General features: G+C 44.7%; 1 protein-coding gene across 1 annotated transcript in view; it reads left to right on the forward strand.

Moving 5' to 3' along the window:
• Window positions 1-25,584, forward strand: part of ABHD17C (abhydrolase domain containing 17C, depalmitoylase) — a 57,837-nt gene extending 32,253 nt beyond the window's left edge. The window contains 2 exon segments of the mRNA XM_082619596.1: window positions 20,114-20,293; window positions 24,142-25,584. Of these exon segments, the coding sequence (XP_082475722.1) occupies window positions 20,114-20,293; window positions 24,142-24,361 (400 nt within the window). The 3' untranslated portion in view covers window positions 24,362-25,584.
• The last annotated feature ends 1,418 nt before the right edge of the window (window positions 25,585-27,002 follow it).

Raw genomic sequence — 27,002 nt, forward strand, 5'->3', positions numbered from 1 at the left:
TAGTAGAAGTCAGATTTAAGAGGATTGTTCACTTTTTTTCCCCTCTTTTTGGGACCAACTATATATAACATAAAATTGATTCTTTGAACCAGTTTTAAGTGGACAGTTCTATGGCATGGGGTCCATTCACATTGCTGTGAAACCATCACCACCATCTGTCTCCAGAACTTTTCATTGTCCCAGATGAAAACTATGTACCCATTAAACAGAATGTTCACTTTTTAAAGCAGTATTTATATCAGACATGCTTAGGTTGGTGCTCCGGACGTGCTAATTCCAAATTGTTTTACCTTTGAGTTACAAGGGGGTGTTAACTAACATGATCGAGCAGCTACACACCACACCAGCCTTGATAGGTAGGAGCCTCATTTGACGCATGAGACAACTAAAACCCAGAGCATGATTCTGACAGTTCCTCCTGATTCTGAAGCTGTGCTGCTCCCCCTCCACTAAGTGATGCTTTTGCTAGCTTGGTTGTAATTCGTGGGATTCATAATTCTTCCGCCAGTTTTTCCATATTCTGGAGCCATAAGGTACTTACAGCAGCTGTCTTGGTAATTACAGTTCTGAGTTAAGTTTTAACCTCTCTCAAAGCTTGAGTTTCCTTATCTTAAAGGGACCCATCTGTGTGATCTCCAAGGGCCTTTCCAGCCACCTGTCCTGTGGTTTGAGTTATTTCCATAATCGATGCTGTGAACTTTTCCCACTTTTAAGAAGGATGAAAGGGGAGAAAATGGAAGGTTCTGGAAGCCGAGTGAAGAATAGGCAACACAAGGAAAAAAGACAGGCACAAAGAAGGGATTAGACTGAAGAGAAAAGGGAACTGAAGATGTCATCAAGGAAGGGCAAAGGACTGCACTGGGTCTGCCCAAGGCAGATGTTTATTTAACAGACTTCCATTTCGAGTGTACACAAGACATTTAAGGGAGCAAACAGTGCCAAGCCCTAGCTGACGAGCGAACCAGCATTCTGGTTTCAGATTAGGTGTCGTCGTGGGTCATGTTCAATTCCCAGTCGTGCCATGTCTGGATGTGGACATAGGAAAGCAGCCCAGAAGGGGGAGGAGAGGGGAGTCCATGGAGTTTCACTCATTACCTCATTTAATTCTCACCGCAGGCCTGAGGCAACTTACACCCCTTTCCGGCCCAGGGAACAGGACTGCAAAGAGGTCGGATCACCGTGCAAGGCAGAGCCGGGCTCCAGACCTTGAGTCATCTGATTTCAAAGCCTACTCTTCTAACCCGCTGTGCAAATCTCCACCCTCCGTCCCCGCCCCCACACAGCCACACAGTCGTGACTACACACTCGGAGTTGCTCACCAAAGACTAATGTTAGCCCAGTTTCAAGAGAGAACAATGTAAGCTCCGCCCAGGTCAGAACTCTGGGAGCCCCCTGGCCAGGCGCGACCAAGTGCCGGGTCTCCAACCACGAACGGTAGCTTCAGGACTCAGCTCGCTTGCTCCCTCTCTCGGCTTTGCTTTCCTGTTTGTAGTGATTCTTGAGGAGGTTCTGTGTGGTGACAAAGGTGATCTTCCCCAGGCTTGGCAGAAGAGGGCATAGACATCCTGGAGGGACTCCCATTGCTCGGTCTTGGTTCCAACTCTGCTTCTCCCAGAAGCAGTCACTCTGGCCAAGGGGGTCTGGAGTGGGCTTGGGTTCATACCTACAGCTCCAGTAGGACATTCTTGGATGGTCACCTACTGGGGACAGAGAGCATTTTTGACCTGCTGTACCTTTTCAGAACATCTCTCTACTGGACATCTCAGCAGTTGTAGTGTTGGAACTAAAGGGATTTTGTCAAATTCCATTTGCAAGTCAGTGTGAGCCAGGACAGACACACCTACCATCTAGGTCTTGTGTGCTACGGCTGTTGTGAGAATGCACCTTACAGTGAGATAAAATAATTAGGAATTGATTCTTGGGTTTCTAGTTCTAAGAAATGACTTTCAGCCTTGGCCCTCAAGTGGATAATTAAATTAGATTTTTAAAAAATGCTTTTCCCTGTCCCAGAGATTTCATGAGCTCTGTCCCTTAATTTCGGCTGTGTTTCTTGAGTGTGAAATAGGGAGATCCTTTAAGGCTTTACTTTGGTCAAGTGTCTGTTTTTAATCTGTATTTGGTATGGACGGAAGTGACATTTATTAAATGGCTTTTTTATCAGATGCCTGTGCCAGATGATTTACCATAAGCCGGCTCGTGTAATCCTCTCAAAAACTGTAGGGTAGGTGGTATTCTAACCATTTCACAGGTATTTATGCAGCTGTAGGGGGTAAGGTAGCAGTTTTTGGCTTTTCCAACTTGTTAGATAATTACAGAATGCCAAAAGAGCTCCAGTTATCATTAGAACAATTTCATGCACAATTATACTCAAACAAGTTCAAGCAAATTATTCTATTTTAATTGTAACAGAGCTAAAGAGAGTTGATTTTGTATTCTTTAGGACTGTAATTTTCCTCTGAAAAGTAATTTTTAAAAAAAATTAAATCATGCCAAGTCTTGTTTATTTTTGCTTTGACACAGAGAAAGAGTATTGTAGAGGAGAGAACAGTCTTGATGACGTTGTTTTGAAGATGGGTTTAGACCTGGCACAGAAAACCCTTCCCTGTGCCACCATTTGGAAGGAAACTTCTCAAACACCTAGGATAGAATGAAACACCATACCCGAGGGTGGATGCTGTTTTACAAAAATTAGATAATGCATGTCTTGATAGGTTTTGAAATATAAGAAAGGCTCCATTGACTGAGCATGCATCGCCATACCATGCCTCCTGGAGAGTTATGTTTTGCTGGAATGGCCTTGTTCTGAGCGTTGTGTCATTGTCATCACAGTCCATTGAAGAAAAGGGCACAGTATCTTTTCGTTTACAGATGTAAGTTTTGATGTGTCTGATCTGTCCATCTCCATGGGACCTGGGCCGCTTGGTCCCCCCAGAGCCTCTGCCTGCAGCCGTAGGTACGCCTGCAGCTGCTGGCCTGGACAGATATTCCCAGACTCCTCTTTCCAGCTGCTCGCCTTCCTGGCAGGAGGCACAGTGAGAGGCACTCAGGGGATCGTCTGTCTATCTAGCACAGACCTCAGTACAATTCAGGAAGATTTTTCTTTTTTTGTTTCTTTTTTAATATATTTATTTATTTATTTATTTATTTATGGCTGCGTTGGGTCTTCGTTGCTGTGAGCGGGCTTCCTCTAGTTGGGGCGAGCGGGGGCTACTCTTCATTGCGGTGCACGGGCTTCTCATTGCGGTGGCTTCTCTTGTTGCAGAGCACGGGCTCTAGGCATGCAGGCTTCAGTAGTTGTGGCTCATGGACCCTAGAGCGCAGCAGGCTCAGTAGTTGTCGTGCACGGGCTTAGTTGCTCCACGGCATGTGGGATCTTCCCCGGACCAGGGATTGAACCCGAGTCCCCTGCATTGGCAGGCGGACTCCCAACCACTGCGCCACCAGGGAAGTCCCAGGAAGAGTTTTCTTATAAGGAACCCTGAGAGTTTGACTTGTATTTGCCTTCCTAGGCTGCTCCACAGTTACCTGGAACTCAGTGTCTTCCCAAGCTGAACGTATTTTCTAACAAAACGATATTCCAACCACCCATGATATCCCTCTCAACTTCTCTCTCTGTGCCCATTTTCCAACCCTCAACTGCAGAATTATTTTCAAGTCTCTCCCTTCCCCGCCACGACTTGCTACATACACACCTGATGCGAGCCACTCGGAACACGTCTTGTCCAGACGTTCTCTTCCTTCCTGCGGCACAACTTGTCACGTCTCCATCCTCTCAGGGATCCTGTACACATTTCCCAGATGCTTCCAGAGTACACGCCACCTCCTTTGGATGGCCCTCTGCTTCCCAAGGTGAAGCTCTCAGCCCAGCCAGGCCAGCCTGCCATCCATGTTTGCAGGATGCTCTTCCTTCCCTTCAGTTCTTGCCTTTCTTCTCTGGATGTTTTCAAATATCCCCTCCCATGTGACTGGCTTCAAGCTCGACTTCTGTGCTTCCTGATTTCCTGGCCCCCAGTTTGGACCATTCCCTTCGCTGTGCTTTGATGAACTTACTGACCATAATATTCATGTTGCCTAAACTTACGCTTGGTTTTAGTGTTATTGCTTGGTCTGAATCGCATTTCCTTCTTCATATCCTCAAAGATGAATAACCCAGGAGCTCATATTTATCCCCATTACATTCAATGACGCTTCAGGTGAAGGAGGCTACTCTTTTTTTTTTTTTTTTAATTTTTATTGGAGTTTAGCTGCTTTGCAGTGTTGTGTTAGTTTCTACTGTACAGCAAAATGAGTCAGCTCTACGTATACATATATCCCCTCTTTTTAAGATTTCCTTCCCATTTAGGTCACCACAGAGCATTGAGTAGAGTTCCCTGAGCTATACAGTAGGTTCTCATGAGTTATCTATTTTATACATGGTATCAATAGTGTATATATGTCAATCCCAGTCTCCCAGTTCCTTCCACCCGCCCTTCCCCCTTGGTATCCATAAGTTTGTTCTCTACATCTGTGACTCTATTTTTGCTTTGCAAATAAGTTCATCTCTACCATTTTTCTAGATTCCATATATAAGTGATATTACGTGATATTTGTTTTTCTCTTTCTGACTTACTTCACTCTGTATGACAATCTCTAGGTCAATCCACGCTCTGCAAATGGCACTGTTTCGTTGAAGGAGGCTACTTTTAATGTTGCATAGGCACATTTTATTTTATAAGCAGTGTTGAGAGAATATCTTGAGCATGCTCAGATTTTTGGAACTTGCACAGTTATATCATTATCTTGCTTTTAAATGTCCTTTTTAACTAAGTTCCCTTGGTCAGAAAAAAGGAAGCAATCAACTGACATCACTTACCTTTAAAATTTTTAATTGTCTCAAATAGCGCTAATGCAGCAGGTACTCACTTTAAAATGTGTTTCTGGGAATTCCCTGGTGGTCCAGTGGTTAAGACTCCACGCTTCCACTGCAGGAGGCTCAGGTTCCATCCCTGGTTGGGGAACTAAGATCCCGCGTGCCGCACGTTGTGGCCAAAAAAATAAAATGTGCTTCCTTTGCTTTTGCCACTGGAGTTAACGACCGATAGAAATCTGTTTGTGAAACATCAGTATAATATTTTAAAAAGTCTAAACCTACAAAGATGTATTTTTAAAAAGGAAAACCAAGCATGTTCCAGGGGACTGATAACTTTTTTATCTTCCTCATAATTAAAATATAAATCACACATTTGTTAAGCTTTGGCTACAGAAAGTAAAAGATGGATTTCCCAGTTCTGTGCCTGAAGGCAAGAGTCACAGGCCGTCTGTGTTTTCAGCCGGCCGTGTTTACCCACCTGCTTCCCTCCCAGCCAGTCCTTTTACTCTGAGGCTTTGCTCTGAAGTTTATTAGGGTTTCCCAGTATCCTCAGACCTCATCCTTCAATTAACTTTCACGTTACCTTGTGTATTTATCTTCGTTCTCTGTCTAAAGATATTTCCACTAGGAGTTCTAGCTCTGAAATATTTAAAATATAGACTTCAAAGTCAGTGGAACCGTGCCAAGCATGCTTCCTCTGAAGATAAATGGAAATGCTCTTGACACAGGGCAAAGTCAAGGCCCATAAACTTAAACAGGATGCAGTGTGTCTTAGGGAGGCTCAGCTTGGCCGTGTTTGTAGACAGAAGAGCAAGCCTTACCTTCAAACAAAAACAAACAACAGGTTTTACCTTATGAGTGGAGGGAGCGTTGCCACTGGACGCTGTCCCCCTGGCACCCCCGGCCTCCTCTGTGGGCACCTCCTACCTCAGCTCCTGCTCTTGCAGCTGATGCTGCTGTACCTTGGGTACGGGCTGTGGAGGCTCCTGGGGACATGTCCTATATGCTGAGTGGGAACCAAAACCTAAATTTGTGTTGTCAACCTGAGCTCAGCATAGCTGGTGACTGCAGGAAGATGCTAGACATTTGGAAGAGGCAGGGAGCAAAAACTGTAGGTTTCCAAGGGGGTAGCTATACACCTGGCATTGCCTGTTATGGAAAGTAATCATTCAGGGTCGTGGCTTTCCCCTAGCAAAATTTGGGAGACTTTAGTTCCTTGTGTCGTGTTTTAAGTAAATCTTACGTAACGCCTAAAATAACATTAGTGCTTACGAAATATTATTGTCATCCTTCATGGACTGACTCATTTTTGCTAGGTTGCAGGCAAGAGTTCGTTTCTGCTCCTATCCAGATCCCCAAGAAGACGATGAACTTGGAGTGGATTGTCTATCTATTGGAATGATAACTATATATGAGATCTAGTTTTAATTCGTTCAGAAACAGCCTTTGGCCAGAATCACATTCCATTCAAAGCAAGATATGCCTCCATTGTACCGATCCCTGAGCCTGGGTATTGTTTTAGTTCTTTTTTTTTTTTTTTTTTTTTTTTGACGACCATTTTTAAAGTCTTTATTGGATTTGTTACAATATTGCTTCTGTTTTATGTTTTGTTTTTTTTGGCCACAAGGCATGTGGGATCTTAGCTCCCTGATCAGGGATCAAACCCACACCCCCTGCATTGGAAGGCGAAGTCTTAACCACTGGCCCGCCAGGGAAGTCCCCTGGGTATTGTTAATGTTCCCAAAGAGATAAACAGTTTTGCTTACTTTGGGGAGTTCAAAATCTCACTGACAACATAGGACATGCCACAAAACAGTTCATCACATACAACCTTATGTTGACCTGGTGCACAAGTGAATGGCTCAGGAAAGAAAACACCACAGGTAGACTGGGGTGGTTGGGAAAAGTGTCTGAAGGCGGTAGGACTGGAATGGACCTGAAGGACCCCAGGGTTTTCTAGGTTGTGGGGAGGAGTGAGGACAGTCCAGACAGGGGCTCAGGGGCTGTGAGGAGGCAGTGGGGAGTCTATTGTGGGAGCAGAAGGTTTACTTGGAGAGAAAGTAAAGGGTTGGAATAGTAAGATGGGGCCAGGTTGTGGAGGTTACTCTAAGGACATGGGTTTTTATCCCAGGGATAGTGATTTGCCGAAGGGTTTGATGAGCAAAGTAACACAATAAAAGTTTTTTGGAAGATCTACCTGATGGGAAGTTACAGGATGGATTGGCATGGGGAGTGGCCTGAGTGTGGCAGCTTGTATAGATAGAACCGGGGAGAAAGCGGGTCTGGGAGAGCAGAGAAGTCAGAAATGGGACTTGATTAGGCCTGGAGACTCCCAGGTTCTGCCCTGGGAAGAAGGGAGAGGCCAGGATGGAAGCTGCTAAGTGCAAGCAGTTAGCGAGAGTCAGAGTGAGCGGTGGGTGGAAACGAGGTCAGTGGTCAGGAACTAGGATAGCCACCCCCTCACCAGCCATATAAAATGATACACAGGAACCAAAAGGATAGGACAGGACAGGTGAGTAGTTTGAGCAGTCAGGGACCCACTGGAGCAGGGTACGCACCATGGGGATGGACAGTCAGCGGTGGTGAGGATTCCAGGAAGACCTCTGGGGAACAGAGGTACCTGTTCAGACCCTGGGTACCAGTGGGGATGTTCTTCATGGGGCAGTGCTCATTCTTACACTGAAGCGACAGGCAGCTCCTGATCCATCGGCCATGAGATGCCACCACAGAGCAACAGAAGTGGTGTCAGAGACGTGATCCTCTGGAAACCATCTCCAAGATAGAAGTGACAAGGCTTAGTGACGAAGTCTATGTGAGAGGCAAAGACTGAAGTTCATCCTAACTCTTAAGCCTGTGAGGTAGAGGGTAGAGTGATAGGTAGAAATGGAAAGATTTGGGGAGAGACCAGGAAGAGGCCGGTCTGGGAGGTGTTGAGTGTGCAGTGCTGGGATGCTCAGGAAGAAATATCAACGGAAAGGAGAGGGGCCGGGGGCTGGAGCAGAGACGAGATACCGGGAGTGAATCAACACATTGTAGAAACCGTCGCCACCCGTGTATTCCGTTAACACGTATTTATTGCACGATTACTGTAGAAGAGACGCTGTGCTGTTCTAGGCTCTGGCACTGGAAGAGTTCAACAAGGGACTTACATAGGAAAAGATTCCAGAGGAGGGTGAGGACTGACCTCTGAGGGATGTCCGGGTAAGTGTGGGAGAAGAGAGAGGAGTGAGCAAAGGAAACAGAAGAGCGAGAAGAAGAATCTGGCCAGTGTGATACTGGGGCAGCCACAGGCGAAGAGCATTTAGAGGACGGCATGGTCGTCTATCGCTAAAGTGGACTGAGCACCTCTCCCTGACGCAGAAACACGTCACCCTTCACACCATCCCTTGAAAGGCAGCAGAGCCTTCGCCGACCACCAAACCCACCACCCACCTGGGAGCTCTCTCTCGTCCTGACCCCCAGGGTCCCACATAACAACTCACGTGGCGTGCCTTAGTCACTGCGCTGCATTTTGCGTTTTCTAGTATGTGTTTATCAGAACCCACCCTGACTTTTGCCCCCTTCACTCTGGGTCATCCAAGCATTTCTACAAATTTACAGGTGAGCTGTTGCTTGAGTTTTCTCTTTACTAAAGTCTTTTCCTCTGTGGGCGTTTTCTTCCTCCTTTTTAAACTGCTGGTGCCACATACGTGTTCTGCAGATTTTTTTTTTTAATTTTTATTGGAGTATAGTTGCTTTACGGTGTTGTGTTAGTTTCTGCTGTACAGCAAAATGAATCAGCTCTCTCTCTCTCTCTCTCTCTCTATATATATATATATATATATACTCCCTCTTTTTTTAAAAAATTTCCTTCCCATTTAGGTTACCACAGAGCATTGAGTAGAGTTCCCTGTGCTATATATATATAGTAGGTTCTCATTAGTTATCTATATTACACATAGTATCAATAGTGTATATAAGTCAATCCCAATCTCCCAATCATCTCACCACCCCCCCTTCCCCCCTTGGAGTCCATACGTTTGTTCTCTATGCCTGTCTCTATTTTTGCTTGGAAATAAGTTCATCTGTACCATTTTCTAGATTCCACCTATGAGCAATATTATACGATATTTGTTTTTCTCTTTCTGACTTACTTTACTCTTGTGACAGTCTCTAGGTCCATCCACGCCTCTGCAAATGACACCTTTGGGCTCTACCAGCTCCCTGTCTGACTTCTGAAACCCTGCTGCCCAATCTGTGCCTAGGTTTGCTTTTGTTTATTTTGTTTTCTGGTCCTACCTGTCCCACACATGCAAACTTCTTGATTCTGCTGCCTAACTAACCCCTTGATACAACGTCCAACAGCTTTCACCCCCTCCACCTCCTCAGACCTGTAGCTCATCCTGACCTCAGTACTTACCTCTGGCACTCTTCCCTGCTGGTCTTCCCTATGCAGCACCATATGCTATGTCTCGAGCTCCTTAGAGAGAAAAAATGTTAGTTCCAAGACCTAATGGGTTCTGAGCCCTCTCAGGCTCATCTGTAGACTCTGATGAGAAGCATCATGATTCCATCTTTTAGGCTGCACAGTAAGTCCCCTACATACAAACGAGTTCAGTTCTGAGAGCGCGTTCGTAAATCCAATTTGTTCGTAAGTCCAACAAAGTTAGCCTAGGTACCCAACTAACACAATCGGCTCTATAGTACTGTACTGTAATAGGTTTATCATACTTTTCACGCAAATAATACATAAAAAACAAACAAAAAATAAACATTTTTAATCTTACAGTACAATACCTTGAAAAGTACAGTAGTACCAGCTACATCACCGTTGCTTTTACGCTTGATTCTGGACATCCTGGGCTTGAAGTAAAGAAACTGTACTACTGGAATCTATACAGTACTGTACAGTAAAGTACATAGAAGCACAGCCACTTGTAGAGGATGCACGCATGTGACAGTGTACACCAGACACATGAACTAACGTATGTGATTGGTTCGCATCTTTGAAAGCTCGCAACTTGAGGGTTCATATGTAGGGGACTTAAGGTACTTGGTGCTCTGGCCATTTGGGTAGAGCCATGGTCTCCATGGTGGGAAGAGGATCCACCCACCGCCTGCCCCACCCCCACCCCTTCTCATCTGGCAATTCTTCTTACCTAAGTCTGGGGGCTGGGGATTGATAAAAGCAGGATGGTCAGGAGGTCAAGGATTCTGGGGGTTGTAACACTGGGAATTGAAGACCAGATGGACTGTGCTTGGGTATGGGACTTACAGAATCAGAATTCTAGCCTGAGAGAAATTGAGGGATTAAAGCTTATGATCCAGTCAAAGAAGGGTTAAGGAACGGTACTCAAGAGGAGACTCTTAGAGATGGAGACCTTTGTTTTCTACGATGTTGATTTTTTTTTTTTTTTTTCTCTTTGCGGTACACGGGCCTCTCATTGTTGTGGCCTCTCCCGTTGCGGAGCACAGGCTCCCGATGCCCGGGCTCAGCGGCCATGGCTCATGGGCCCAGCCGCTCCGCGGCATATGGGATCTTCCCGGACTGGGGCACGAACCCGTGTCCCCTGCATCGGCAGGCGGACTCTCAACCACTGCGCCACCAGGGAAACCCTATGTTGATGTTTAAGATGCTGGGAAACTAGGACCCCTTCATTGGCAGCCTTGGAATTCTGATCATTAGTATCAGGACCGCCGGGCCCAATTATAGCTCTTGTATAAATACATGTCTCAGCTGTTCCGTATAGCCACATGCCAAGGGTCAGATCTGAGTGTCGGGACCTGCCGTGGGTCCCCAGGGCCAGCTGTGGCAGTCCTAGACATACTCCAGCAGGAGATGATGATGCACTAACTTGAGACTCTGCTATAAAATGAATGCATTGAATCTCACTGGCTAAGAATGGCTTTTCCCTAGAGATCCATGTGCAGACAACACCTACTTACATATTTAAGTCAGGCCCGCAGATTTCATGAGGTCCAGGGAGAGTCTGGTAAGAACGTGTGTCTGTCTGCCATGCAAATATAGCTGTAGTTGACTCGTAGCAAATGAAGGCCTTTGTCCACATGGCTTTTACCCTGGCCTGACCTTGAATCTCTTGCCTCATCTGCTGTGACATCCTGTGTCCTAATGACTCAGATTTAGACCTGGCTTCTGCTTGTCTCCCCATACTTTTGTAAACATTCCTTGCCTCCCCAACTGGACTATAAGCTCCTTGAGACCCCCAGATGTTTTACATTCATCTTTCTGCACCCCCAGAGGTTCCATGCCTAGTCCAAAAGAGGTGCTCAGTAACTATTTTTTGAATGCATTATTTTAAAAAAATAGGTGACATCTTCCAGGTGTAGAAACTAATCCACAGCTTGCATAATCACCAAGCTAATCGGTCACTGCCAGAAGTAAGTTTAGATCTTTAGCTGAATTTGTCATGTAACCGTCCACTCCTTTCCATAATTTGTCTTCATCCTGACTTTGGATACTGGATTGGCAACAGAGGGGAATATAGTTTTTAGAATTCTACCTGATGACTGAGTTATTGAGAAGGTTTTGAGGGGAGAAAATAACGAATTTGGTTTTAGACACTTTGAGTTTGGAATTTATCCATCACAGATAACAGTGTTAAATTCATAGCCTCACCAGTCACTTGACCTTGGACAAGTTACTTCACTTTTACTATCAAGTTCCTCAGATATAAAACGGGGACAAGAATGTCCCCCTCCCAGGATCACTGGAAGATGGAATGAGGCGTGAGGTCAGGGCCAGCGCTGAGAACAAAGGTGGGCTCGAGGGACATTGTATCTGATCCACCTCCCCTCCCTTCAGGCAGAGGGGCATTCTGCTCTGTCTTAGGACAGAGGCCAGGGCTGGAAGTAAATATTTGAGAATCGCCAGCAGAGCGTTAATAGTTGAGGCCTGGGATTCAGGGAAATCATTTGGAGAGAGGATGTAAGAGTGCAATAGGAAGGGGACTTCCCTGGTGGTTAAGACTCAGCGCTTCCACTGCAGGGGGCATGGGTTTGATCCCTGGTCGGGGAACTAAGATCCCGTATGCTGCGTGGTGCGGCCACATAAAATTTAAAAAAAAAAAAAAAAGTGCAGTAGGAAGTCTACAGCAGGAAGAGTGGAGTCAGGGAAGGGGCCAAGCCCGCTGGTGGTGGGGACGGGGGAGGAACCAAGAGCGGCTCAGTGTCTCAGAGGCCCAGGAATGGAGCTGAAGAAGAAAGGCATCATTCTTAGCGTGAACTGCCGAGGAGAAGTCAAATTGGATGAGGAGTGGGAAAAAGCGGTTGGACCCGGCACTTCTGATAACAGCTTTCGGGACATTGTGGGAGGAGAGGGTGGGTTTCAGAGGCCTTTGTTGGGGTTGAGGATGCAGTAGGGAAGCAGAGGTAAGTGATGGGGCCGTCACTTAAAGGATGAAGCACCCGTGAAGACAGGCCCTTTCTTAGATTCAGAGACTTGGAGACCTGTGTTGCGTTGGGAATAAGACTGGAATTCGGCGTGGGTGGGGATGAAATTCTCAAAGTCATGGGAGGGTGGGAATCCAGTGCTCAGGTGGAAGGTCAGCCCTGGGATGGAAAAGCAGTGCCTCTTCTAGACACGCCAGGGAGCAAGGGGAAACAGCAGAGGAAGGAGAGCTGGTAGGCGTAGGACGGGAGGGACGGCATCCTTGTCTCCCGATTGAAGTCATCCACCCAGCGACTGGTGTGTTTGTAGCTGAGCAATGCGGAAGTTTACTTGTAAAAGCCTGCCTTGGGGATTGGACACATTGAAGAAAACATTGTTTGTAGGCCGTTGCTGCCGTTCCTCCCGTCCCTGTATCTTGCCCACAAAGGTGGTACGAGCGAGAAGAAATCACTTTTAATGTTTTGCTATCGTCGTACCCGAAAATAGCAAATTCTAAGTAAAAAATGCAAAAAATTCTGCCTGCCTATGTATCATCTCTGCCTGCTACAAAACTGTCCTGTTCCAGGTTGGGAGGGTTTAACATCTGTTTTACTTTAGGATAAAGGTTTTGGACTTTGGGATTGTTGATGTTTTTGAAGAAAATACTTTGCACTTAATCCACCTCTTTTGTGAAAAGCTGTGATCTTTAAATGCCCTGTATTTCACACAGACTTAGTAATAGATTCCCTTTACCATCTCTCTCTTTTTTTTTTTTTTTTTTTTTTTGCGGTACGCGGGCCTCTCACTGTTGTGGCCTCTCCCGTTGCAGAGCACAGGCTCCGGATGCACAGGCTCAGCGGCCATGGCTCACGGACCCAGCCGCTCCGCGGCATGTGGGATCTTCCCAGACCGGGGCACGAACCCGCGTCCCCTGCATTGGCAGGCGGACTCTCAACTACTGCGCCACCAGGGAAGCCCCCTACCATCTCTCTTTTTATCCTTTATCTTTTAATTGAATTTGAGAGCTAAAAGGTCTGTAGGATCTGGTCTGACCCTTTTTACTCAGTATCAAACAGTGGTTAGTTTGAGAAGTCCACAAACCCGTTCGTATGGAAGATTTCTAAGTAAGGGGAATTTACGTTTTGAAAAAGTCCCAAGAAATTCAGATACTTCTCATTTTGGAACCATTGGTATAGAGGTCATCAGTCTTCTAGCTTTTTTTTGTCAAAAACAACACCCTAGTGGTACCATGAAAAGGACCCTCCACTTCAACATCCTCATCTGCAAGCGGCGGGTGTTGGAACAGAGGCCTCTTAGAGTTTTCCCGAAAATCTTCCATACCTTCAAAGAATTAGCCCCCATCCCCACCTCCCAGGCATCTCATGTGTTGTCAGACAGTATAATAAACAGTCTAATAAACAGGGAAAAACAGTGGAAAAATCCTTGATGTAATACTGACAAATCTGAACACTTCGCTAGCATGTTACAGTTTTCAAAGCCTTTTCAAATACAGACACTGTAAAGAAAGCTTGCTGACTCCATGCAAAAAGGTCCAGCAATACTGCTTCCTTTATTTATTTATTTTAACAAATCACTACCTAATAATTACCCGAATTAGAAATGAAAATTTGAAAGAAGAAACATTACCTGGTCTCACCACCTGAAGATAACCATTATTATCATTTTAATATATTACTTTCAAGTCCCTTTTCCATATATAGATTTTGTTGGAAGGAACATAATTGTGACCCTGTTTTTTGTAGGCTGCTTTTTATGGAACATTTCAACGTGAGTTTTCCCCACATTAGCTCTTGATGAGACATAATTTTTAATGGCCTCATGTTTCCTTGGGAGATTTGTTTTTAGCACAAAATCTATCATGAGTTCTAACAGTTTTGAGGAGGGTTGTCTCCATATCTGAAATATCTGGTGAACTTTTTAAAAATATTTTTTGTTGCAAAATATAACAGATAGAAGTAGCCAGATAGAAATGTTCATAAGATGTACATATCTGGCTTAATGAACTGTAAAAGGAACACTCGTGACAAGACACAGACTATAGGGACTTCCCTGGCGGTCCAGTGGTTAGGACTCCACGCTTCCACTGCAGGGGGCGAGGGTTCGAGCCCTGGTCAGGGAACTAGGATCCGGCATGCCAAGTGGCGTAGCCAAAAAAAAAAGAAAAAAAGACATAGACTATAACCAGCGATCCATAAGCCCCCCCAAAATGACATGCTTCTTCCCAGCCACAACCCGTTCCCCTCCCCCATCCTTAACCGCTATCCTGGTTTTTAGGGCTTCACTTCCTTGCTTTTCTTTCAGCTAAGTATCCCTAGACAGTAAAGTTTAATTTGGGTGGGTTTAAGTTTTTTGCACATGGTGTCGTATAGCATGTATTCTCTTGTGTCTGCCTCTTCTGATTAACAGCAAGCCTTTAAGATTCATCAGCGTTGCCCTACGATATTCTGTGGCACGACTTCACCCCCGATCACTTATCCGCCCTGCTGTTGACACCCCTTAGGGTTGTCTCCAACTGCTCACAAATGGTCTTGAAGACATTTCTAATCTGTGGTGAATATACCTGGGAGTAGAATTGCTAGGTCACTGGGTACGTGTTATTATATCGTCACTTTTACTTTTTGTAAAGTGCTTCTATCAACTTAACACCCCCACCAGGAGTGAATGAAAGTTCCTGTGGTCACATTTTTGTCAACACTTGATATTGTCAACTTTTAAATTTTTGTTAGTACCACATTGTGGTTTTCATTGGTGAAATTTCATTTCATTTTTACTAATGAAGTTGAGTTTCCCTTCCTCCCTCCCTCCCGTTCTTCCCTCCCTGCCATTTAGATTTCTTCTTTTATGAAATGCCCATTTTGTAAAATGCTGCTTTTCTGTATTTGGTCTTTTCCCCACTGATGTGTTCTTTATATTTTGTAGATGTGAGCTCTTTGTTGGTTATATGTGTGGCAAATATCTTTTCCCGCTTGCCTTTTTACTTTCTTACTGATGTCTTCTGATGACCGGATGTTCTTTATTTTAATGTAATACCAGTTGTCATATTTTCCCCTATTAATGGCTACTGTTTTACGTGATGAAGTTTTCCAGTGAAAACGTTGAGTTGCAAAGTGTTTGTTGTCATTAAGGCTACGAATGTCTGTGTGTCAAAGGTGGAATTTGTTGAAATTGGTACTGGGTGTGTCCTGGCGCCTGTGAGTGGAAAGCTGAAAGCTGAGGGTCCTTCCGTGAAATACTCAGGCTTCTCCATAAGGCGTTTCAAGGAGATCATGATCTCGGAGGATGGACAGATTCAGGGCCCTCAAGAGAAAAGGCTGTTCCAGTAACCACACACCCACCTCTGCCCCTTGAGTCTGTGCCCATTTCTCCTTTACTTATTCAGTGTGGCCCCCAAGGTCCATGGAGCAGGATATAAAACACAGTATCAAGATACTGAGAAAAACACCTGTCAGAATGGCCATCATCAAAAAATCTACAAAAAATAAATGCTGGAGAGGGTGTGGAGAAAAAGAAACCCTCCTGCACTGTTGGTGGGAATGTAAACTGATACAGCCACTATGGAGAACAGTATGGAGGTTCCTTAAAAAACTAAAAATAGAACTACCATATGACCCAGCAATCCCACTACTGGGCATATACCCTGAGAAAACCATAATTCAAAAAGAGTCATGTACCACAGTGTTCATTGCAGCTCTATTTACAATAGCCAGGACATGGAAGCAACCTAAGTGTCCATCGACAGATGAATGGATAAAGAAGATATGGCACATGTGTACAATGGAATATTGCTCAGCCATAATAAGAAATGAAATTGAGTTATTTGTAGTGAGGTGGATGGACCTCGAGTCTGTCATACAGAGTGAAGTAAGTCAGAAAGAACAAATACTGTATGCTAACACATATATATGGAATTAAAAAAAAAAGTTCTGATGAACCTAGGGGCAGGACAGGAATAAACACGCAGACGTAGAGAATGGACTTGAGGACACGGGGAGGGGGAAGGGTAAGCTGGGACAAAGTGAGAGAGTGGCATGGACATATATACACTACCAAATGTAAAACAGCTAGTGGGAAGCAGCCACATAGCACAGGGAGATCAGCTCGGTGCTTTGTGACCACCTAGAGGAGTGGGATAGGGAGGGTGGGAAGGAGACGCAAGAGGGAGGGGATGTGGGGATATATGTATGCACATAGCTGATTCACTTTGTTATACAGCAATTATACTCCAATAAAGATGTTTAAAAAAAAAAAGAAGATGCTGAGAAAATAGTTTCGACTATAACGATAATACTCATCACTGTGATAGGTTATCCTATGTGATTCTCATCATTCCGCAAATTTGATCAAAGAAGGTAAGGGCGAGTCTGATACCATTTCAGTCTGGAAGTCTTCTGCTTTATTTTTGATTCTTAGTATTAATCATCTCTTAATCCTCTGTCCTTCAATAACTACGTTCAGTTTTCATTTTCCTCTTCCTTTTTTGATTTATGATCTATTTGTTTACAATTAATAGCAAAATATCCTGCCACGGGACGGCCCCTGTGGAAAGAGCCTCCACTGCAAATGTGAGGTTCGGAGGTACTCTTACCTTCAGGTGCCTTCTGACCCCCACACCCCACCGCATGCAGCATCCGATGGCCCTTGTGCTTTGGGATGTCATAGCCTACTTTTGATGAAAATTGTGGAGGGAGAAGGAGACCCCTAATCTTATTTATACTTCCCCCTCCAAGGGACTTTGAACTCTCAGTTAAATTCGACTGAAATGGACCTCCTAGTCCATCAAAGAAGGAATTCAGTGGCAGTTACAGTGGAGGGAGGTCCCTGGGATAACTTTCCTCCAGTAAAAAAGCATCACCCTGGGTGATGGCCTGCTGACGCACTAGAACAGGGTTCATTTCTCACATCTCTCATCATTTCATCCTGATTGAAGGGATTTATGTTTTAAAAGCTATGGTCTCTGACATAGGGATTTAAGGCACAGAATGCTGCAGACATGAGTTCCTTCCTCAAACCTTCCGTCAAAACTCCTTTTGCTGACCATTTTTTAATAACCTGTTCTTCCAACTGAAATGAAGCCCAGGCAAGAACATCAGACAAGAAGACATGCATCTTGGGACCCTCCTCCACAGGCACAGTTGTATTAGATGGTGTCAAAGTTCAGAGGGCTGGGGCCACACAGAAACTTCCCTTTAGAAAGAGAGGGTGCGTCCTCGTTCTGAGCGATGATTTCCTACCTGCGTCTGGGGAGGAGAGAGCATCTCTTTTTTGTTAGTTTGTTTGTCTTCGATTTTTACATTCCTGTTTCCTCTTCCCTGTAGGATTCTTAATAGTCCCTTACCTATCTCCCTGCTTCCTTTTTTTTTGCGGTACGCGGGCCTCTCACTGTTGTGGCCTCTCCCGTTGCGGAGCACAGGCTCCGGACGTGCAGGCTCAGCTGCCATGGCTCCCGGGCCCAGCCGCTCCGCGGCAAGTGGGATCTTCCCGGACCGGGGCTCGAACCCGTGTCCCCTGCATCGGCAGGCGGACTCTCAACCACTGCGCCACCAGGGAAGCCCCCTGCTACCTTTCTATGCTCTGTCATGCTGTGCGTGCCGCAGGAAGATGAATCTTCACGAAGCACAGCCTTGTTCCTGTCCCCTTGACCTGAACGTCTCCAGTGGCCCCTCACCTCCTCCAGGACAAGCTCTACCTCCTTATCTTCCCCCTGCTGGCCTGCCCAGCCTCGCCTCAGCCCTCCAGCCCCCCAAGCTGCTCACTGGACTCCACCCCGGCCCTGTGTGACTTCATGCTGCTTACCGACAGTCCTTTTTATCCCCACGTGTTCAGCTCCTGTCCGCCCCTCACGGCACAGCCCAGATGTCGCCTCTCTGTAAAGCACGGAACAGCACTTACCAGCCAGAAATAGCCATTCCCTCCCCAGATTCCTTCCTAAGGGCCCCCATTTTCCTGTGAAGTTTGAGGGAGCCTGAGGGGGAGGCAGCTCAGTGAAATCCTGCCACCCGCCTCAGCTACTAGACTGACAGTTCTTTTCACTGAAGGCTGTTATCAGAAAGCATGTCCTAGGGATAAACCATAATGGAAAAGTATATTTAAAAAAAAGAATGTATAGGACTTCCCTGGTGGTGCAGTGGTTGAGAATCTGCCTGCCAATTCAGGGGACACGGGTTCGAGCCCTGGTCCGGGAAGATCCCACATGCCGCGGAGCAACTAAGGCCGTGCGCCACAACTACTTGAGCCTGTGCTCTAGAGCCCGCGAGTCACAACTCCTGAAGCCCGTGCACCTAGAGCCTGTGCTCCGCAGCAAGAGAAGCCGCTGCAATGAAAAGGACGTGAATTGCAAGGAAGAGTAGCTCCCACTCGCCACAACTAGAGAAAGCCCAAGCACAGCAACAAAGACCCAATGCAGCCAAAAATAAACAAATGAATATTTTTTAAAAATAAAAAAAATGTATATGTGTATAACTGTCACTTTGCTGTATAGCAGAAGTTGGCATATTATAAATCAACTTACTTCAATTAAAAATAATAATGTAGTAATAATAATAATAATAAACTACATTACCCAGCAAAAAAAGAAAAAAGAAAAAAAAGAAAGAAAGAAAGAAAAGAAAGCATGTCCTACTGCCCTGTAAACTACAGTGGGTATTTATGCAAAGAAGTTAGAATCGTTGGGTTATAGCCTTCAACTTCACCAGATAATATCACATTATCTTCCCAAGGGCTCATACCAATTTATACTCCTGCAGCAATGTCACAGACTTCCACTTTTCCATGTCCTTGCTATCCCTTGACATTGTCTGACTTTTTAGTTTTTGCCTTTCTTTTAGGTGTGGAAAAAATAAATTGTGGATTTAATTTGCATGTTCACGTACTAACAAGGTTGAGCATCACATCTTTTTACGTGTTTGTTAGGCATCATGTTTTCTTTTCTGCGATATGTCTTCATTTCTTTTGTCTGTCTTTTTCTTCTTTATTTCTACGTACTCTTAATATATTCTGGATATCCTTTGTAGGTTCATATGTAGCGTACCTGTTTTCCTGGGATTCGTCTATTTTGTTCCTGCATCACATCTGGGGTGCTCGTTCTTCTGCTTGGGCCAGGGTAGCTCACCATCACGTCTCCTCCCCACCAACGGGAAGGGGAGGGCATGGAGCCTTCAATTTAAAGTATGACCTGCAGGTTGTACATGTCACTTTTGCTCACAGCGCACGCCCAAAGTTTAGTTGTTTGCACACCAGGCTGCCAGGCAGGCCAGGAAATGAAGCCTGTATTCCACACAGCTGTTTACCCAACTAAACCTTGGCAGACACTGGAGGGGGAGACCATTGATGGATTGAAAGACTCGGAAGGGTTAAACCCCAAGGAGAGGCTATAGAAAATATATTTGCCTTTAAATTAATTGTCTCCCCGTACCTTTTCCTGATGATAAATGTTAATTTCTTTCGTATTTTATTAAAACCCCACTTAAAGGACTCTAATAATATTATGATCTAGCAAACACGCTTCTGTTTTTATTTCAGAAATACATTTAGGATGGTCAGAGAAACTCAGGAGGGGAGAGTAGGAAATGAAATGACTCTGGGAACACTGAAATGAAGTTTATGATGCATTCATATAGTTAATTTCCAGAAAAAAATGTCATGTTCATTATTTTTGCAAAAGTTGTGGAGGACAGGATCTCAGTCACTTAGCACTGAGATAGGCCCCTAACATTTTTGTGGCATTCACATCCATCTTCAACTAAAGGGTACCCATGAGATGATGTGGTTTTAAACTGGCAGGTGTGGGAGTTTTGTGAGCTTATGATACTGTGGTGTTGGTCTCACTCTCTTTTTCTTTCACACATCAGCTAACGGCCCATGCCCTCTGATTTCTCCAGGTATGGAGTAAGCCCCGAGAACATCATCCTGTATGGTCAGAGCATCGGGACTGTCCCCACGGTAGACCTGGCCTCCAGGTACGAGTGTGCAGCCGTAATTCTCCATTCGCCTCTGATGTCTGGACTGCGCGTGGCTTTTCCCGATACCAGGAAAACGTACTGCTTTGATGCTTTCCCCAGGTAAGCTCACTCCTGTCCAGCAAGTGCTAAGGCGTCCAGTGACCCAACTTCACATCAGATGCCACCGTTAATTGTGGGCTACTAATAAATGTCTCCTGAATGCAGCCAGACGTCAGCCCCTGTGCTGGGCTCCTCAGGGAACGTGGAGGTGGATATGACATGTACACCAGCCAGATACTTGGTCCTCTGGGCTGGACTCATTTGTAAAACAATCTACCAGATGATGTATAAGGACCTTGCTTGTACCGATATCCAGGATTAATTGGTTTAGCTGGACGTGCAGGATAAAAAAAAAAGTGCCCACATGTCTTAAAGGAACATGTAGTTCAGCGTTCGTTCATTTACTCAGATAGACATGTATTGTTGAATCACGAGAGCTAAATGCAAAATCTGTGATGAGGCCATTAGCAGTGGTCTAGACACTCAAAGAAAAACCGCAAGCATCCCCAAGTTTGAAATTTCTGTTACTTTTTCAGTCAGGCCAACAGGTAAGAGAAAAAGTGACATGAGCTGCTTGCAAGCTGGTAATGGGCTGCAGGGACCGTGTGAGTGGATGGTCCTTCCCTCCCCTCCCCACCACCCCAGACCAGTGCAGCCACTCATTCCTCCTGCCGCCCACTTGTGCCTGAAGACCCCCTCCCCTGCAGAGGGGCCGGCACCCTCTGCTAGAAGCATGTGCATGGGAGCCCACAGCCGGGCCCCCTCCTGCCGGCGCCCCAGGGGCAGCAGAGCCCCTGCCACCCCAGTCCCTGCTGTTTTCTAGTCCCCTAATAGAAGGAAGAAAAATGGGCAGCTGTATTTACATGCAAAAGCAGCGAGCATGCTGCTTTCTTGAATACGTCTCTTTGAAAACTTCTGCTGGTTTTTTAAAATCTAAGCTGAGGGAAGTATTATTTACTAAAAACTATTTGCCCATGGTACGTTGCTAAACGGGCCGAGATTCTGACAACAGGACTCACACGGCCACATTGTAGAAAAAGCCTCAACAGAAGAATGTACAGTTTTCGGATTTTGATTGACCCATTCATTGCTGTCATTCTGTTATTGCTGGGAGAGAAAAAGAACATCATTTGGTTACGTAAACATCTGTTCCACAGACTGGCTTGTTTCACAAGAAGAAACTTTCTGTTACACCTTGGGTGAACTTCATTTCTGTGCACCCTGTACCAGGTTCATTGAAGTTCAGCTTCATGGGAAAGTTGAACGAACTGCAAATTTCCAGTGGCGTGGCTGAGAATGCTAAATAGGGCCCATGTGCGATTCAAATGTGGCCTTATTGGTGCTGAATGGGTATTGCGAGGCCAGTTTGTTGAAAGGGAGATATTTAGCATGTTTGCAGGAAGCTATGCTAGGGGTTACCCTGGCAACAAAATGAATAGGTTCCCTGACTCTTAAATTAGCATATACCTTAAAATACAGCCACGACAACTAATTATAGCTTATTCATTAATAGGAAACCAGCAACTAGTCTTTACTGGGTTTGTCTGATCTGCCAGTCCACGGCTAATCATTTCACGCTTCTTATCTCACAAGACTCATTTTACAGTTAGGAAACTGAGGCTTAGAAAGTTAAGTGATTTAAGCTGCTTAATTAAGGTTGGTGAGGGGAAACAGCCAGAAAAGGCCATTCATCCTATTCAGTACCATAAAGTATTAATATGATAGATTTCAAACCATTAACAGTCACATGGACTTTCATCATTAATTGAATTTGGGGAATGTTGTCTTACGGTGTCCATTGCTACCAAATGCACACTTGTCTCTGTGTCCCTCTCTCTCTCTCTCTTTTTTTTTTAAATTTATTAATTTAATTTATTTATTTTTGGCTGCATTGGGTCTTCGTTGCTGTGTGGGCTTTCTCTAGTTGCGGTGAGCAGGAGCTACTCTTCATTGTGGTGCGTGGGCTTCTCATTACGGTGACCTCTCTTGTTGTGGAGCCCGGGCACTAGGTGCACGGGCTTCAGTAGTTGGTGGCACATGGGCTCAGTAGTTGTGGCTCATGGGCTTAGTTTCTCCACCGCATTTGGGATCTTCCCGGACCAGGGCTCGAACCCATGTCCCCTGCATTGGCAGGCGGATTCTTAACCACCGCGCCACCAGGGAAGTCCCTGCCCCTGTCTTTAAAGGAAGGCACTTTCCCATTTCTTTTTTAGTATTAAAAAAATAGAGATAAGGAGTCCTGATTATTATTTGGTTGGTGGTTTATTTTCTTTTACCTCCTTTACATTTCGAATCAGATGGTGGCATTTAACCTCAGGTACATCCATCCTCCAGGTTGCAGAGAGTCTCATGCAGCATGGAGCTGTCAGTAAATAGATTTTTTAATTGAATATAACTGGACTCTTGCATTCTTAGAAGAAGTCACTTTAAAATTTAAATATAAGAGGAAAGTAGATTTCTAAACAAGATTCCTAATCTGCAAAATTGACCCCTTCCACAGTGGCCCTGATCTTGGCAAATGACATGGCTGATGAGATTTTGCAGTCTTCCCAGATGTCTTGAGGTGGCTGGCAACTTCCTGAGTTGTTAATAAGGCTCTCTGACAGCTGTTTGTAGATCTTTGGAATGTGTGATGGATGTCAGAGCTCTGTACCATCACCACAGCCTCATGTCTGTCCTTTCATGATCTCTCCGAGCTTCAGTTACCTCCTTGGTTTAACAGAGATGGTCCTTCCTCTTTCACTGTGGCTCACTGGAGATGCAGTGAGGTTTTTTTATGTAACCTGGCTGTGGTCAATGCTGAGTAAATGTTAGCTGTGACTTTGAACAAAATGATCCCTACGGGTAGTACCAATTTGATCCCTTTGTAACTCTGGCTAGGATCAGATACAGAAAGTCAACAGTAAGGGGGTCTCTGGCAGGAGGCCAGAATGGACAGAGAGTCGCCTGTCTCCGTGTGTTTGCAGGTGAGATGACAGTTACCTCTGTCAGAGAAGCTGCCTACACACGCAGCCCAACAAGGTTTACAGTCTTCTTAATTCCTCTTTGGGAAACGCTTTCAGAGTCTGCGGCACATTCTTTTGGAGATGCTCAAATATTCATCCTTTATGGGTAGCTTTGATTTTTGTAAACAGTCAGAAATCATTCAGAATTCAATCTAGATGTTGTACATTAGGTTTTCAAGCTAAACAGTATGGTTTTTATTTTTAAATGAGGTATTTGTTTCTATGAAATGAGGTTTCTGAGGATCTTGTTAATCGGTGCCGAAGGTGGCTTACACGGAAAGAGTCCTGAAAACGTGAGTGGCTGTGGATTCAGTGCTCAGATTTCAAAAGAGACATTCATTCTGGTATGTTAAGGTCTAGCTTGTTTATTTAAAAAAAAAATCCTCTCTCCAAAATATGAATATATCAGAAATATTAGTTACTGGATTGCTAGTCTGACGACATTTACGAGTTCTGTTTTTAATAAAATACTTTAACGGAAACACAATGGCTAAATGCAGTGTGGTATTCTCAGTTGGATCTTGGAACAGAAAAAGGACTTCAGTGGAAAAACTCATGAAATCCAAATAAAGTCCGGAGTCTGGCAATGTACCGATGCTGGTTTTCGGTTTTGACAAATGTACTATTGGTAACGTGTGGTGTTGGCCTTACAGGAAAGGGGTTGGGGTGGATCAGAGCTCTGTGTTATCTTTGTACCTTTTCTGTAAATCCAGAATTATTGCAAAATGCAAAATTAATTTTTTAAAAAGTGAATTACTAGAAAAGTGAGGGGGGAAAACCCCTCGCGTGCTTACCTCCCTTGCCTGTGAACACCGACTGGGTTCCATTAAGTGTGATGTCTGTCATCTGTGAGCATAACTAAAGGAGTCCTTTTTCTCCCCCTCCCCCTTTCCTGTCTTGCAGCATTGACAAGATATCTAAAGTTACCTCTCCCGTGTTGGTCATTCATGGTACAGAGGACGAGGTCATCGATTTCTCCCATGGCCTGGCCATGTACGAGCGCTGTCCCCGGGCCGTGGAGCCCCTCTGGGTCGAAGGGGCTGGCCATAATGACATAGAGCTTTATGCACAATACCTGGAAAGGCTAAAACAGTTCATATCTCACGAACTTCCTAATTCCTGAAGAAGATGACTTGATTTTACCTCATCTACTGTGAACACAAGAATCCTCGGTTTTGCACATGCTTTAACTGGATAGCTGTCATGGCGGGATAACCACGAGGAAGTGCCCAGCTTTTCAGGTGTCCTACTCAAAGAGCTGAGGGCATCTTGGTCTTTCATATCCAGAGGTTCTACTAACTCACACATCATGTTAGGCTGAACAGTTGTGATTCCCAGCTTCATCGCCTTGCAGAATGGGAATGAGAGCTGAGTGGGGGGACCATTTTCTCCTGCTATAAAAGATGCTCACACCCCTTTCTATTCCTTACCCACCACATAGGATTCATTTATGCAGGACTCAACCTCTCTCCACCTGTGTTCTCAGTTGGTGACCTGCAGCTCTCTTTCAGCCACTAGATACATGGGTCCAATCCATTTGTGAAGCTGTGATAGTGTAACTGGAAACCATCGTGATGAAAATTCCTTCGTTAATTTTTGTTAACACTCCGATCTTTCCCCCAAACAAATCAATTAAAGGGTAATTTACTGGAACTATCATGAACGGCTTCATCAACTGGAACCATATAAATATAACTGGAATATTCTTAAAAGGAAACTGGGGGTTTTTTTAAGTGTAAATTTATTACTAGTCCACAGAGTTTTAATATTTTGATCGTCTGGTTGGTCTAACAAAGAACCTAGCCGACTTTCCTTCTGTAAAGTCCTCCTTGTAGGCTTTTTTAAAGTACTGTACATATATGCAATTACATTGTGCATAGATTCTTAATGGATAGTTTTCTTTTGTCAGGCTACAACAATGAACTGCAGATTCCTTGTTTGTAATGTAAATGATTGAATACATTTTGTTAATACGTTTTTATTCCTATGTTTTGCTATTAAAAAATTTTATAACATTTCCAAGACAAAAAATTACAAGTTTATGTTTTGAAAAATTTATGTAATTAAAATTTCACTAAATAATCTTTTTAGTTTAGGAGTTATTTGGGTTTTGACACTGGAGTTGCGCCAGTAAGCATCAGAAGTGTAAGATGCTTAAAGTTGCTACACTACTTGAGGGTTCTTTGGTTTTATTAAAAAAAATTTTTTTCCAAATTTAAAAGCCTTAAATGTACTGTAAGCCTCAGATTGTTGTACAGCTGGACTGCGGTTGATTGCCAGTTTGTGTACTGTTGCTTGGATGCAACACAGCGGTTGGTCATGGAATAAAGGATGCATGGATCAGAATGTGTGGGCTCATGCGGTTTTTTTCCTTCATCTCTCCATCAAAGAAAACATCTGTCTAGATTTAAGAAGAAACCCTTGGAGCTTACAAACGTCATTACTTTTCTCAAAGTGTATATATTTTTTTTACTTTTTATTTTATATCGGAGTATAGTTGATTAACAATGTTGTGATAGTTTCAGGTGTACAGCAAAGTGATTCAGTTACACATATACATGTATCTATTCTTTTTCAAATTCTTTTCCCATTTAGGTTGTTACATTATATTGAGCTATACAGTAGGTCTCAAGGTGTGTGTTTTTGTTCTGTAAAAGACCAGAGATTACTTTTTTTTTTTTCGTGGTACGCGGGCCTCTCACTGTTGTGGCGTCTCCCGTTGTGGAGCACAGGCTCCAGATGCGCAGGCTCAGCAGCCATGGCTCACGGGCCCAGCCGCTCCGCGGCATGTGGGATCTTCCCAGACTGGGGCACGAACCCGTGTCCCCTGCATCGGCAGGCGGACTCTCAACCACTGCTCCACCAGGGAAGCCCCATAGATTACTTTTGAAGAAGCCAAGATATAAAACCTGTAGCAATAAAGTACAGATGGAATCCAAATAGAGAGGGCAATGGATTCTGGCTATGAAACAAGAATGATGAAGGCAATCTCACTGTGACCTGGCTAGGAGGGAGAACAGGCCTGTTTCTTTGGAAAACCTGAGCTGAGTCTTTTCAGTCCTTTGATCACTGACTAGAAAAAGAGCAACTGAGGGATGCTTGTTTTCAACTCAGAACACCCCTTCTGGGCACGCAGGAAGAGAAATGGTGGTGGAGGGAAGGTGTAAGGGCGTGGGCTATGCTCCCGTGAGTGTGTGTCCCAGCACATTGCAGGCTACTTCCTGGTCTTAGATCAGTACCTGTAATGGGGGACCTTGGAAGGATGGGGCCTTGCTCACCTAGGGGAGTCATTAGTGAAGCTACAGAGGTGGTACTGTCCCAGAGGTCCAGGAGACTTAGAAGGGAAAGAAGCATATCCAACAGCCTGCCTTTGGGGTGTGAGAGCAGCTAACCTTGGTTTCCAGAGACCGGATTTCTGATCCCGTTTGTCTACTGCTTGCATCTTCTGTAAACCAGTTCCCCCTTTTTTCCCACCTGAACTATTTAGTAAACTTACTTTTGTCCGCCAAATTTCAGCAGTTAGTGGGAAACGATAATAAGATTGACAATTACAGAAGCTAAGGTGGCAAAGCCCTTTCAGTTCATTGTTTTTATAACTTGATGTAGGTGGTTTATATCTATTGGAAGCAGCTCATGTTTTCTGACTCCTGACTCTTTCCCCAAAACCGGGGAGGGGGTTTTGTCTACTCTTTAGCAGAGTTTGACATGGGGACAGCTTTTCTCTGAGGATGGTGTGTGTGATGACAGTGGGAATCCCAAGAGAC

Source organism: Mesoplodon mirus (genome assembly GCF_964341445.2).
Source record: "Mesoplodon mirus genome assembly, chromosome: 4".
NCBI lineage: Eukaryota > Metazoa > Chordata > Mammalia > Artiodactyla > Ziphiidae > Mesoplodon > Mesoplodon mirus.